Below are 15,000 nucleotides of genomic sequence, written 5' to 3'. Positions count from 1 at the left end.
AAGCTTTAAAGTTTTTGGGAGAATTTGGGTGTCACAATTCTCTCCATCTTAAAAATGGACCTATTTCACGGCATGAAACTTTTCGAAATTCCGTTATTTCTTTTTGGAAATATCCACTTCCATCAGGTTCGTGTGCAAACGAACTAATATGGAATAAAGTGCTTTTTAGACAAAACAACTGTGTTAGCGTTATCTTACCTTTTAATATAGGAAGAAGAGAAGAGGATAAGCGAACTTGACGAGCAGTTCATTTACTATTAATAACATTCTTGTAATTCTGAAGAACCCTTTCCGAGAAGATTCATGTGTGGTAGATTCAAGTTGACCACAAGGCTTTCTCCTTTGGATTGCATTTTCCTTTTTTTTTTGCCCATATTTGAGGCCTTTTAGAATCTTTTTTTTGTTTTTTTGCAGCCTTATCTGACATGTACATAACACATACTGAGTGTAATGATACTCTGTTTGAAAAAAAGTTGAGCTTTTTACTCGCTCTGAAGCCAAATTTGTTCAAACCTTCGACAGATTCTGTGGGAATCCAATGTGAACTCTCATTTTACCTTAAGAAGGCTGGTTTGGCCAGCCGAAATATAGTACACCACTAAAATCAAATCTCCGTTGTATCGGCTCTTGCTCAAGATATTTAGTTTCTCTGGGAAAACTCGTTTATTCGATGCCAAAGCACTTAGACGAAAAAGACAATTTCCCGTTCTTTCCGTGCGCATTTGTCTAGACTGCGCAAGCGAGGATAGAATGGGTCTCTCCCCATTCTCCCCTCGGCTCGTTTGCGTGAATGATACGTGCATGCAAACAATCAAGATAGGTCACCGAGCAAAATTTCGAGATACAGACAATTTTTTTCCGCAAGATTTATTTGATTCATTCAGCTGACGCGTGTCTCTTAGTTATAGCGTGTTTAGGTTACGCGCACGCGCGCAGCCTCCTTGAGGAGGCTCAAAAGCAGCGCGAGCAACACACCGGAAGTGAAAATAGGGCGTAAAATCGCGCGAACCGGAAATAAAACATGCGGAAAAAAATTGTCTGTATCTCGAAATTTTGCGCGATGACCTATCTTGATTTTTTGCATGCACGTACCATTCACGATGGCACTTCAAATAAAAAAGTTTGGGGGAAAGTTATCCGGTACAATTTTCAGTAAACTATAAAACGCCCTTTTTTGATGTATCTTAAATTCTACTTGATAACTTATTGTCACTCTCTAAGTTAAAGAATTTAGGGAGATTTCCAACAAAAAGAAATAAAAAGGGTAGGTCATCGACTTAGTTTTTCAGGTAATTTTCAAAAACTGAAATTTAGAGGGCCTTTTTGTGGACCTGGCGTGTTGCCATGGAAACCGATATGACGTCATAAGGGCCCTTAAAACAATAGAGTTGCAAAGATAAAGGGAGCTTAAGCACGCGCGATTTTGAGACGCGGACGGCAACCGGAAGTGACCCGTTTTCCCTTTCAACTTGTCTTCACTCAACCACATTTATAGTGCTAAGTATCTTTTCTCCATTAGAGATGATTAGTATAAAAATCTAGGAGACACCACTGTCCTGGCACGCGAAATGTTCTCTTCCGGTTCCCGTCCGCGTCTCAAAAACGCGCGTGCTTAAGCTCCCTATTTATCGTTTGCCTACACAAGGAACACAAGGTGGCCGAACACAGTTTTCGCGCGCGCTCTTGCTAACGCAATGCAGCGCGCGCGCAAGGATTGCACAAATATAAACATGGCTTCAATACAGCAATCATTTTATTTGCTCCATGCTTCCGCTATCTATACTATTTTTCCTCAAAATTGAACAAAGTGTTTTGATGGTTTTATTCTTTTATGAAAATGTATGTTAGAAAAGGTAACGATGCAAAGAACTCCGCAATTCGCAGATTTTTCTTTGTTATCGAAAGAACCCAGCTAAATGAAGCGCATGCGTAGTAAGTTAAAAAATTGCGATTGAATGCGGAATAGCTTTCTCGGAAATACACCGATTTCTCGAGAACCACTCGTTATAATTTAACGAACTGTGTAACTTTATGAAAATTAAGAATCGGCGAAAGTGACTACTCCTTAATAGAACCATGTATTGTTAACTTGATGAATTACAAAGAACTTTTAAGGGCTTAGACACGATAAGTATCTAAGTATCTTAGCTAATCCATTTACTCTGTTTTTGTAAGTATGCGAATAATATATCAATTTAACTATTGTATTTTTCTTATAAATAAGTTTAAATTCAAAGTGTACATCTAATTCACAACCGAATGCAAATGCATAAGTATGTCGAAAAATGTCTTGTAAAAACAATTTTAATGTGTTTTATTTCTTCAAGTTAATTCTCATCTGCTGTTCTCAAGACCCTATAAAAATGAACACAATTCACCTTCCGGAAGCAGAGATATAAACGAGTGAAGTTACAAAATCAGGAAAAATGAGGGGGTTACAAAATCAGCATTTACACATGCGTCACCTGCTCATTCGAGTCCGTTCGCGCATAGAACTATGGGCCAACAAAAACGGATTTTTACTTGAGTCGCAATTTTGTGACGGCATCGACACTAGCGGGAAAAATTGCGTGATACTTTTCCCGGGAGGTTGCAGCGGCAAAAATCGCCGTTGGGAAACAAGTTGTAAACTTCCAGAACGCCTTAACTTCCTTTTTACGGTCTGTTTACTCCGCCGGCAGTAATTAGCATGAGTCCACTCTTAGAACCTCTACAGTGTCTTTCTCCCACCTTTTCGTTTGTTAGACACGACGACAACTCTCTCGGAATGCCAGAAAGTTCGTTCAGTGAAGTAAAATCGTATTGCGTTCCGAGGTTTTCCAACTTGAGCCATTGGCTGTCCTACGCTGGATCAAGCTAAACGAGATTAAGTAGTGTTTTTTCTGTAGCGAAGAAGCTCAAAATAGAGTGCAATTAGTCTCTCGGGAGACTAATCAGACAAATCAGAAGCGATATGGGCCACGGTTAAGCCGGCCATTTGTTCGACGACTTTGTGTCTTTGATAAACCCTCATGCAGGGCGCGGAACAGGGAAATAATTTCTTCATTTGGTGCGAATGTCGTTTTCATGGCTCTGTCCGTATCCACATCTTTATTAATTACAATCCACGAAAAAGAAGCACATAATCGAGGTTTAATTCCCATTCATGAACATTTGGGCGACGATAAGGGACTTAATATAGCGGGATAATGCCGGACCTCAGGGGCTTTTTTTAAAATAATGACGGAGCTCAGTCGTAAAACCTTTCATTGTTATAGAACAACGAAAGCTATAAATCGCTGACGGGTTGCGGTTTACTTAGCGTAAAAACATTATTTTCCATCTCTTCAGGATAATACAATACAATAATACAATACATACTTAATTGACCGCTCCCCATAGGGGCTTTTCAGGGCCAATGAAACAATGAAACAACGAAACGACAGAACAGAACAACAGCGTTTACATACCTTTCCTTTTTTTAGTTAGCATGGATACATTTTCTCATTTTCTTAAGGGATTTTTAGTTTCATGTGTTTAGCCGCCATCAACCAGCTTGGTAGATGTTGTTTGTGAGCAATTAGGTCCAATGATTTTAGAAAACGTGATATGTTATACGTTCTGGGTGATTTGCGGGCCCAGACGGTGGTTCGATGCAAAACAGAAGAGGTTGAGTTGGACCATTGGTTCCACCATATTCTTTTTTCGCTCTCAGTTGATTTGCTTTTGTTCGAAGAGAGGTAGGTGCGGGATGATACAGTCAATATCTCTGAGGTGTATACTGGACCGATTGTGTGTGGTTAACTTAATTAGTTAGTTATTAAGGGAAACAGATGAATAACAAGTGATAGTTTCCGGCTAAAATAATCATGCAAGATCGATCAAAGTGGGTACAACTTTAAGTGAAGCTTGAGAAAGTTTAACTTGCTAATTAGCCTATTCAAAAATTAACATTTCCGCAGCTCAAATATTATGACTTTCGTCTATGTTTGCATTTTTGAAAATGAAGTGGTTTGGGTGTAATTTACTTTGAATGTCGCCTGAAGAAGACTTGCGGTACGCAGTCGCTATCTACACCACAAGTGACCACATAATGAACCAAACGTTAATACCTTAATATTATCGTCCTTTGACTGTTTCAAGTGAAACTTTAAAGATTGCAATCAACAACCAGCAGAAGAAAGTTTGCAATCGTCAAATGTCTGGTAAATGTAAGAAGTGTTGTAAGACAGTAAAAGGCTGTTCAATTAGAATCTTTTCGCCCCGAAATTGCTCTCATCACACAGTCGGAAGACGAGGTCATAAATATAAGGTCACTGATGTGGAAGAAATGATCATTATTGCAAAATAATGCCTCCTATTCCACCTCAGTCACCACTAAAATGACAATCTGTTCCACGTCATTAACTGATGCTCTTAGAGGACTACTTAATTCTACAGTTATCAAGCCTGAGAGGAACCCACTCCCCTGTGACTAATGTTCCCCATTGCCGTTTTATATTTTTCCAGCCTACACTCTCCCCTGTTACGTAAATTATTAAGTCCAAGACGTCGTCAGCAGCTTTTTAGGTCGATGACAAAAGTGCACTGAGGGAGGGTTATGTGATCCTCATGGGATCATGCAGAGAAAAGTCACAAGTAAAATGCAAAATGTCCAAATGCTCAATAAACCAGCGACTTTATTCACTTTTTTACTTGACCCATACATGAGTTAACTTTTTGCCTTTTCTACTTTAAGATTCAGGTCAAAAACTATTATGGCTAAAATAGCTGACAGATTTTTGAAACAAAAAAACACACTTAATCGGGATGAATTTTGTGATCGATCAGAGCCAAAACACAAGTAAAATGCAAAATATTAAAATGCTTAATTAATAAACCAGCGACTTTATTCACTTATTTTACTGGACCCATATTTTTGCGTTCTCTACCTTATAAGATACTTTTAACAAAAGAAATCTATGTAATTTTATGAAAATTAAAAATCGGCCAAAGTGACTATCCCTTAAGGGGGGAATAATAACTCCACACAGAAACGCAGATTTTGTTACCAGACCCTGACTTTTCAGAGATGCTAAATGTCTGACCAGGTTCCACTCCATAAGGTCTAGAATCGAATCGAAAGTCAAAGTGAACATTATCAGAAGTGGTGCCCTCTTGAGTCACCGGATCGTCGTTTTGGTCAGCAAGCTTGAGATCTTTGGTCTCCCCAGCAGGGAGTGGTGGTTCATAATCCACCCTCAAAATTGAGAGTCTTCCTAACCGCTTGATTTCAAAGGATCCGAACGGGTTATGTTTGGAACCAAAACACACTTTGCGGTCAATTTCCGTCGAGGGGACTGCACAAAGAAACAACAACAAAAATTAAGTTCGCTAAAATTCCTATTCATTGTCGGAAATAAAGCAAATACGAGCAGCCGGCCTGCGCCATGCAGGAGTAGGAAAATTGCTCAAACTTAATCATCTATACTAAGGTATCATTGTCCATAATACCGGAGTGTAAAGAGCGATACATGTTATGCTGTTACAGCCTGGTTCACACTTGCGACGCGCTGGCAAACGCAATCGCAAGTGAGTAAGTGAATGATTAACACATTACGTATCATAAGTTAAGCTTAAAAATGGGAAAACGGCTTACACCTGTTTTACATGATAGCAGTGTGCATGGGAAACGAAGGTATATAGAAGGAGGTTGTAGCTGACGGAGATTTTGTAATAACTCTGGCGACATGATGAGTTTTGTGACTCAGCTTTTTTGTCGTAATGTAGGAGTTCAAAAACCTTTTACTTACTGTGTCGTTCCACAATTTCCATGACAGTGCCTGGGTTTTCATGTTTCGGCAGAAATGTCCTCTCCCCTGAATAGCCCACAAACAGTTAACAGTGAGGAGTTACCGCCACATCAGAGGCCCGTTTCTCGAAAGTCCTGATAACTTTTCGGGCCCGAAAAGCCATTTGCGACACTAGAAACCGTTTGTTTTGGAAAGCCGATCTTTTAACATGATTTGACAAAAAGAAAAACAACCGTGAAGTTTGATGAATTAAATCCTCTCCGTTTTGCCGAGATACTAAGGGAATTGTGACACCCGAAAATGGCCCGTAAAGTTTCGGAACTTTCGAGAAACGGGCCCCAGGTTTCACAAAGCGGGGAGAGAAATAATGTAAAATTTCTCGGACTTAAACAAATCGTAACTGGTTTTGGGAAAAGTGAAACGGTGACTCTCGGTGCCGGGGTCTATATAGAAACGGGCATATCGGCATTTTATCTTTGGCCGAATCAAACCGGTGGAATATAAAGGTTATTAAGGTCCCTGTGCATTAGCCATGGGAAATTTTCGAAAACACTCCTAAAAGGTCAATGGATCTTGTTTTGTTAGCTTGTCGGCCCAAAACAGTTTCACAACCACTGAGATACACATTCTAAAATATAAAGTTGGTGCCACTTGGCAATTTTTCAAACAGTGAAAAATTGATTCTCCGAGCGATAACCTTAAGAGCCCTTTTGGAGTACAGCACTACCCAAATACCCATGAAAGGTAAATGAATAACTGAGAATTAATCCAGCGCAGTAACCAATTAGAAGCGACATGGTGAAACCACAAGAATTCAGTCACGAAGTCACACTTGCTTTGGATGGCTTAGGTTGTTATACTTTGCTCAGTGCCGGTTTACTGACTTAACTAATTGTCCTGCCCTGGTGAGATCAACAATTCAAAACTTATGATCTTATCTCTCTTTTACAATGCTTACCTAAAATTTGTGAAAGGACGGTTTTTTCGTAGTATCTTTGTATCTCTTGGGTAATTTACTGATGAAGCCCTAGAGAAGGGTTATGTAATAAGAGTAGCTTTTCTTTATATGTCTAAGGCCTTTGATAGAGTCTAACATTGTGGTCTGTTAGCCAAGTTAGGTAGTCTTGGACTGGAGGGCACCCTATTTGTGAAATTGGTTTGATGTCTTTTAATCAAACACAGAGGGTGGTTGTTAGGGAAGTTCATTTTCTGTATGATTGGTGTAACATTAAAGAAGGCGTTTGGCCTGGCCAATTTCAAATATTCTTTAGCGTTATATATAATGTTGTTAAATTTGTGAAGCGTGATGGACTGATTAATAGTTTGCCTCAAAGGTCTGCCTCGCTGTCTTGCGAAATCGTAAACATACCCGATAGACTACTTTACAGTTGTATGCTTAGTTACCTGGCCTTTGAATGAAAGTGAGGCTAGAGTTAACCTTGCTCTGATAGAAACCTCACTGCTTGTCTTAATTAAATTCCTACTGACTAATTAGCATGAGAAAAACATCATTAACATAAGAAAATGCAGAGCAAAGACAAAGTAAATGGTGAGCTAAGATACTTACATACTTACCTCGACTAGGCTTTTAAATAAAAAAGTTCGTTGCAATTTGATTTGAAACTGAATAAACTGAAAGAGATAGGACAGCATGTTGTAGCTGTCGGTTAAGAGTTGGTTTGGTCTATTTTTCAGGCAGTTGTGAAAAGCTTCTTTCATTTTAATATTAAAACGCAAGGTGGCTGAGTCTAAGGCTGTGAAACATTCAGTGGAACAAGAGTCTCGACAAGCTTTTGATGACGCGAGATATTTGTGCACATGAGAGGCCTTCTCCGAATCAAGGCGCTCATCACGTACGCGAGTAGAGATTTGACGAGCTTGTATCCACAGATGAATGGTTTGCACACCCTCAGGCTGGCTACTATTCGAGCAGATCTTTCTGTAATTTGTCTGGTTATTAAGAAAGTCTCCGTTTCCTGCATTCACGTTGTTGCTTTGTGTTCGTTCTTCAAAAAAGACACTTATTCTTAGTTTTCCAAAACGAGTTACGATTTTGTTTAAGCCCGAGGAATGTTACAGTATTCCTCTACTCGCTTTATGAATCCTGATGTGACGTCAATCCCTAACTATTAACTCTTTGGCCTTGCCTACAGGGTATCATTATGGGGGCTACGCAAGGAAGAGGATGTTTCTACTGGGACATGAAAAACCAGAGGCTATCAGAGAGTTCGTGGAACGAAACAGTAAGTGAAAAGGTTTTGAATTTCTACAAAAAAAAAAAAATAACAAAACACAACAACAACAACAAATCACAAATCATCACACCGCCGGAGTCCTTACAAAATAGCCGTTAGGTTCTACCTCCTTCTGTATACGTTCTGTATATTATATTTTAAAAATGGTTCTTTTAGGCTGTTCAACCGTTTATCAAACACCGTTTATCCTACACGTCAACCATGTAAAACAGGCAGGTGTAAGCCGTTTTCCCATTTTTAAGCTTAACTTATGATCAAATAGTGTGTTAATTACTGATTTACTTGCATGCGATTTAGTCTAATTGCGTTTGTAGTCGTATCGGATGGAGTGAGCCAGGGTTTCTCGGCAACAGTTTTGCGTGCATCGCTGCATGTTTACACACTTATTATGGACAATGATACCATAGCGTCAATGATTGAGTGCCGAGTGTCATTCCTTTTCTTTTTTGAAGAATTTTACTACTCCCACAGTAGGTCCGGCTACTCCTATTTGCTTTATTTCCGAACCCTTAGCGAGTTTAATAATATTATTTTTGTTTCTTTGTGCAGTCCCCGCGACTGAGATTGCCCGCGACGTGTGTTTCGGCTCCAAAGATAACCCGTCCGGATCCTTTAAAATCAAGCAAGCAGGAGGACTCGTAACTTTGAGGGTGGATTATGAACCATCACTCCCGGTTGGGGAGACCAAAGATCTCAAGCTTGATGACGAAAAAGGGCCCGTGACCCCCGAGTACACCACTTCTGATAATATTCACTTTGATTTTCGATTCGATTATGATCCTTTGGAAGTTACTGTTGATCAGGAATTCCTCCTCTCTGAAGATTCGGGGTCTGGTGAGGAAATATGCGTTTCTGTGTGGGGTTACTACTCTGACGCCCCTTAAAGGCCACAAGAAAGTCGATCAGCCAGTCGATCACAAAATTCATCACGATTGAGTGTGTTTTTTTGGTTTCAAAAATCTGTCAGCTATTTTAGTCATAATAGTTTTCAAAGGGAAAGTCGTTTTCGCTGTTTCAAGCTGTTTTAAGCACATGGCTTTTTGGGCCTGACAAGTTATCAGGACGTTCGAGAAACAGGCCCCTGGCCCATTAAGATCCGGATGCATCATTGCCAATTTTTCTTTTGCCTTGGGTTAATGCTGTTCTTCACTGTTATCTACAGGTTATATTTTGAATAATCAAGTGCATTTTCATTGAAATAAAAAAGCACTAGTATCTGAGGTGAAACAGTCTGTCATTTTAGTGATCACTGAGGTGGAATGGGGGGTCCTTATTTTCCAATAATGATCATTTGTTCTACGTAAGTGACCTTAAGGTGATTCCTCAGAAAATAAAGTTGTCAAACGATTTTCTTGAAACCTTCCCTGAATGTTCCCTACTAATCCCTGCTCTGAAAACTACAATAAAAAAGATATGTCACGGTGCTTGCTTAAGAGATATAATGGGCTAATCTTACCCCATTGATGCCTGTACCGATACTAATCACGCACGTTATTTCATCGGCTCAGGGTACATTTTGCGGTAGATAAACGAGAGGGTTTTTAAAGTACCATTTGAAAAAACACCTGATAGATAGGAAGTCTAGAGCATATGGAACACTGTCTTATATAGTTTATGGAAGCAGGGGGTGCAGGGATGGCGCAGTGGTGAGAACACTCGCCTTCCACCAATGTGGCCCGGGTTCGATTCCCAGACTCGGCGTCATATTGGTTGAGTTTGTTGGTTCTCTACTCTGCACCGAGAGGTTTTCTCCGGGTACTCCGGTTTCCCCTCTCCTCAAAAACCAAAATTTGATTTGATTTGCGTTGTTAATTTCAATTTACAGTGTCCCCGATTAGTGCTCTACGGCGCTAGAAGATTAGACACTTAAATAAAGTTCCTTTCCTTTCCTATGGAGAAATCACTCAACTTCGAACGACGTCGACTCAAAACGTTTCTCGAGTCGTTGTTTTTAAGATCATAATTTACATTCGCTCTCCGAAAAAAAATTGGAAAGGAGCGTCTGTGATTTACCTTTGGTAATCGTGTTCAATACCATGTGATTTTTCCTGAAATGTGTGGAAAATGATTTGATTGGTTATTACCCTTCGATCATTACATCATTGAAACAACGAATGTATCCTTTCTTTTTAAGAGTGCTTCTATGCTATAAAGCCAAGGAATCTTAAAACTATCGGAGACGCTCTTCTATCATGTTTGGAATCTACCTTATTGACCACCATCATGGAAATTTAGCTCCAAAGAAATATGAGCCACGTAAATTTTGGTCAGCGTAGATCATTCAATAATGTATGCATATTTATTCCGGACCACGATAACCAACGGTAAATCACAGACGCTCCTTTCCGATTTTTCTTCGGAGAGCGGGGGGCTGTGCACAGGCTAACTTTCTTCTGTTGATTTTTGATTGGGATATTAATTAAATTGCCGCCTAAAACATTAAAAGTACGATAGCTTTAAGGTGTTATTGTTTGTGTCATTCTTTGTGGTCACTTGTGGTGTAGATCGACCTTCTGACTGTGCACTGCTAGTCCCTCCGGCTTCAGGCGACATTCAATGTAATTCAACATTAAAAGTACATTGCACCCAAACCACTTAATTTCGGAAGGCACAAATATATATGAAAGTCATATATTTGAAAGTTGATTTAAACTTTCTCAAGCTGTGCTTAAGTTGTCCCCACTTTGATCTTGCACTAGGAACTACCTGTTTCTCTTTTATAACTAACAACACAAAATTCGATCCAGTAAACATGTCAGGAATATTGACTGGATGATATCCCAGACCTACGTCTCTTTCAGTAGTCAAAATGTCGAGAGACAACAAGAATGTGGTCGAACCAATGGTCTAACTCAACCTCTTCTGTTTTGCATTGGACCAGAGACTGGGCCACCATATCACCCAGAGCGTATAACAGATCACGTTTTCTGAGTCACAAACAACATCTACCAAGCTGCAATAAGACTGCTGCAATAGTGCTGAAGGGATTAAAAGATGGTAAATCGCAAACCGTTAGCGTCTTATAGGTTTTTTTGACAATGAAAGGTTCCACACGCTCCGGTGGTCATATTTTTTAAAGAAAACCACGAAGGTCGGGTTTAATTAAGCTTGTTTCAAAAATACCATAAGGCCTTTTTTTTCTCCGTTTAGCATCGTCCGACCGACCCAAATTTTTGGCATTTTCCAAAAAAAAAAAAAAATTAGGTAACGACATTTTAAAGCCATTTTCATGTCACATAGGAGTTTCGGTGGTTGATCCTTTTTCCCCGCACTGTCTTAATTTTGCAACAACATCCAACAACGTTTCCGCCATATTGATTTTGGGTTCACGTCTTGTTGTTTTCCCGGCTCCACAGCTGTGATGCTGGGCTACCAGGCCTACGATTCCGAGAATGTTCATGATTTTTTGTTCAATGCGACCGACCGACCCAATATCAGGAAACGCATTCGACGGTAAACGAAAAAAAAAAATGGGGATGGCCTAGTACTCTTTGCGGCAAGATTTCCACACAGGTCCTTACTTAATTATGCATACTCTCCTTTGTTTCAAGAAAACAATGCAGCGATAACAATAGCCGTCCTTTCGGACTGTGGCGCTTCGTTCTTTCTTCTTTGAGGTTTTTCAAAAACCGGTCGAATTACTGAATGAAAGACGTAAAATGGAACCTTTTCCCTGCAATTTTAGCCATTTTACAATTTTTAAAAAAGCGAAAGAAGTGGAGTTCAAGAATCTTTGTAATAGGGTTCAGATTCTCATACATAACAAGCAGACCAAATGGACTGCAGTACTGTTTCTTGAACTTGTTCGTTCTTTCTGTTTGCGAATACGTTGAAGCACTATAGAGTGTATGTTTTCTTTCCCTTCCGTATAAGGCACGGCAATTTCAGGATCTCTTTAGTGGGCTTTTGAGTTTTATCGCCCTTTTCAGACACTTTGTAGATATCGGCAACATGCCCCATGATGTTTCCCAGTTAATATCATGGGTGACAAATTACTCCTTAATTTAGACGCGAAATTTCAGCGTTAATTTATAATTTCACATGTGAAATTACAAAATTGCCATGGTAACATCTCTTGTATCTCGATCAGAGCCAATTTAAGACAGTGACCAGTTACGAAATTAAAGGAAGCGGCAGAAAATTTAAATACGTGAAAGAGCACAATTAACTGGGTGAGAGTTTTTGAGAAGTGGTGTGACGAAAATAGCCTTGAGAAAAACCTGGAGATGATTCTTCCCGAGCAGTTGGATAAAGTACTCGAGCGATTTTACAATTACGGTTGTGAGCGTAATTTGTCACCCACGACATTAAAAGGTAATCAAATGGTTTTCTCGTGAAATTAGGAAATAATTTCACTTGCGTTTTGTCAAAATTCTGATAATTTCCCTCGCCTAAAGGCTCGGGAAATTATTAGAATTTTGACAAAACGCAAGTGAAATTATTTCCTAATTTCACTCGTCGCCATTTGATTACACGTACGTAATCATGGGTAGAGATCCATGGATGTTCCTGTACGAGGCATACTTCGTTTCATACTCCCCTCCATGTCAGGACTACCTTTTCAGACGTCCCGTCTGCTCCCGGAAATTTTCCAGTGGAACGAGCCAAAGAGTCGTGCGCCATTTATACTGAACCAAACGGAATTTCCGGACATTTTTTCTAAATAGTAAACAACCCGGCAGTGTTTCGTTTCCAGAATGGTAAGGGCAGGATAAAAGATAAAATACTGTAGAGTGAGTAGCTCGGTCGAGTTATAATTAGGACAAGTCATGCAAGCCATGGCTGCGGGTCATGCGAGCCAACATAGCGAGCCATGACTAGTAACATGCGAGTCACACAGTTATTGAAAGCTAACCGTTTTAAAATGGGTACTTAGACTTAATAACTGTTTATCAGCGCTATTTGAAATGGGTCGCATGGCTCGCTGGCTCGCAGATTGTCCGGCTCGCACTCGGTCTGTCATATTTATTTCGTTTCGTCTATTGAAACTCTCGAGAAATAAAGGTAGAATTGTGGACGCAAACTCTCTTGGAACGGTGAGAAGCCTGTCAAATTTACCATTAAAGAGAACAACAGATACTTGTTTATGTGCAAGAAAACCGCTGAGACCCTAAGACTTGAAAACGAAGAAAGTAAGCCAAATCCCTCAAAATTTGGCTAAGCCTAGGCCTAAAAAAGGGTAAGCCAAACGGAAGCTTTTGGGGAAAGACCTCATGCATGTACCCACCAAGAATACCCAACTACGTAAGACACGCCAAATTATTCAGTTTCCCACAATTCAGTCATCCATATACATTTACCTTCATCTATATCTATTTACCTCCATTTATAAAAATTTATCGTCATCTGTGTTAATATACGTTCACTCCTGGTCATTTACCATCATTTACCTTCAATATAATTCACTAACCCTCATATACCTTCATCTACCTTCAATCATATTCATTAACCCTCATATACCTTGATCTACTTTCAATCACATTCATTTACCGTCATTTACCTTCATTCATGTTCATTTACCTTAATATACCTTCATCAACCTGCATTCACATTCATTTACCTTAATATACCTTCATTCACGTTCATTTACTTCAGCTACATTCATTTAGTTTCATCTACCTTCAATCACGTTCATTTATACCGTCATTTTCCTTCATTCACGTTCATTTACCTTAATATACCTTCATTGACGTTTATTTACCTTCAGCTTAATTGTATCTTACATATAAAATCGTAATTGTCATTTAGTTTTAGCTCTCTTACACCCTAGGGATTTTTAGTTTAGGCGTATAACAGTATGTAAATTAAGGGAATCTTATCTTATTTGTAAACACACGACCCCATAATCTTATAGCTTTAAACATTATCGTGTTTAAATAATGGTATATCTATCTATCTACCTAGCTACATTCACCTTCATTTTCCAACATCTACCTTGATTCGCCTTCAATCACCTCCATTCACCTTCATCTACTTTCATCTACCTTCATTCATGGTCGTCAACCGGCATTCACATTTATCTACCTTCAGTTACATTCATTTTCCTTAGTTCAATAATATACCGTTGTTCACGTTCTTCTACCGTCATTCACGTTCATTTACCTTCATCTACCTCCATCTACCTTCATCGGCCTTTATCTACCTTTATTCACGTTCATCTACCTTCATCTCGTGACCTTCATCTACCTTCATCTTCCTTCATCTACCTTCATCTTCCTTCATTCACATTCATCTACCTTCAGTTACCTTGATATGCCCTCATTCACGTTCATATACCTTCATTAACATTCATTTACCTTAATATACCTTCATTCACGTTCATTTACCTTCTGCTACCCAATTTCTTTTCATCTGCCTTTATTCATGTTCATTTACCTTCATCTACCTTCACTTACCTTCATATGCCCTCATTGACGTTCATATACCTTCATTAACATTTATTTACCTTAATATACCTTCATTCACGTTCATTTACCTTCTGCTACCCAATTTCTTTTCATCCGCGTTCATTTATCGTCATTTTCCTTTATGAACCAGGGGCGGATTTAGGAGGGGGGGGGGGGGGGGCCGAGGGGGGCGCGGCCCCCTCTTTCAGTTCGTCGGAGATTTATTTTTTTGTCAAAATATACAATAATTTTATAATTTTTGTAAGCAGTCTGTTGGAGCTGTTGATTTTTTTAGCTAAAGCATGATTTTTTGCTAATAGTATGACCAAAGTTGTGCGAAAAAGCTTTCAACGTTACCGGCGTTAATATTATCCTTTTGAAATGACGAAGAAGACTGGATGAGAATTCCTTGTCTACAGTCAACCTATTTTACAGAGACTGTAACAACGTAAAATCTTAATGTCTATATATATAATTATATATATTTTGGTTAGGTACAAATAGAATATCATTGTGACACGTACGTGCTTATGTGCTGTTCCATCAAATCATGAACCCTGTGTTCATTGCTGCCTTTTACACTGCCAA

General features: G+C 39.3%; 1 protein-coding gene across 1 annotated transcript; it reads left to right on the top strand.

Moving 5' to 3' along the window:
• Positions 1–3,553: 3,553 nt before the first annotated feature.
• On the top strand, positions 3,554–9,246 carry LOC138013307 (uncharacterized). Its single transcript, XM_068860346.1, has 3 exons — positions 3,554–3,719; positions 7,925–8,014; positions 8,576–9,246. Exons 1-3 carry the CDS (start codon positions 3,569–3,571, stop codon positions 8,908–8,910), a joined length of 576 nt encoding a protein of 191 aa, XP_068716447.1. The 5' UTR covers positions 3,554–3,568; the 3' UTR covers positions 8,911–9,246.
• The last annotated feature ends 5,754 nt before the right edge of the window (positions 9,247–15,000 follow it).

This window comes from Montipora foliosa, chromosome 8 (genome assembly GCF_036669935.1).
Source record: "Montipora foliosa isolate CH-2021 chromosome 8, ASM3666993v2, whole genome shotgun sequence".
Taxonomy (NCBI): Eukaryota; Metazoa; Cnidaria; class Anthozoa; order Scleractinia; family Acroporidae; genus Montipora; species Montipora foliosa.
Note: the sequence above shows the minus strand (reverse complement) of the source record. Positions and strands in the feature narration are given on the sequence as shown.

Bases quoted from the DNA above. Each gene is read 5' to 3' on its own strand.
- LOC138013307 (XM_068860346.1), top strand. From the start codon at position 3,569: ATGATTTTAGAAAACGTGATATGTTATACGTTCTGGGTGATTTGCGGG. The intron at 3,720-7,924 runs GTAGGTGCGGGA...CCTTGCCTACAG, and splicing joins TTGCTTTTGTTCGAAGAGAG to GGTATCATTATGGGGGCTAC. The intron at 8,015-8,575 runs GTAAGTGAAAAG...TTCTTTGTGCAG, and splicing joins AGAGTTCGTGGAACGAAACA to TCCCCGCGACTGAGATTGCC.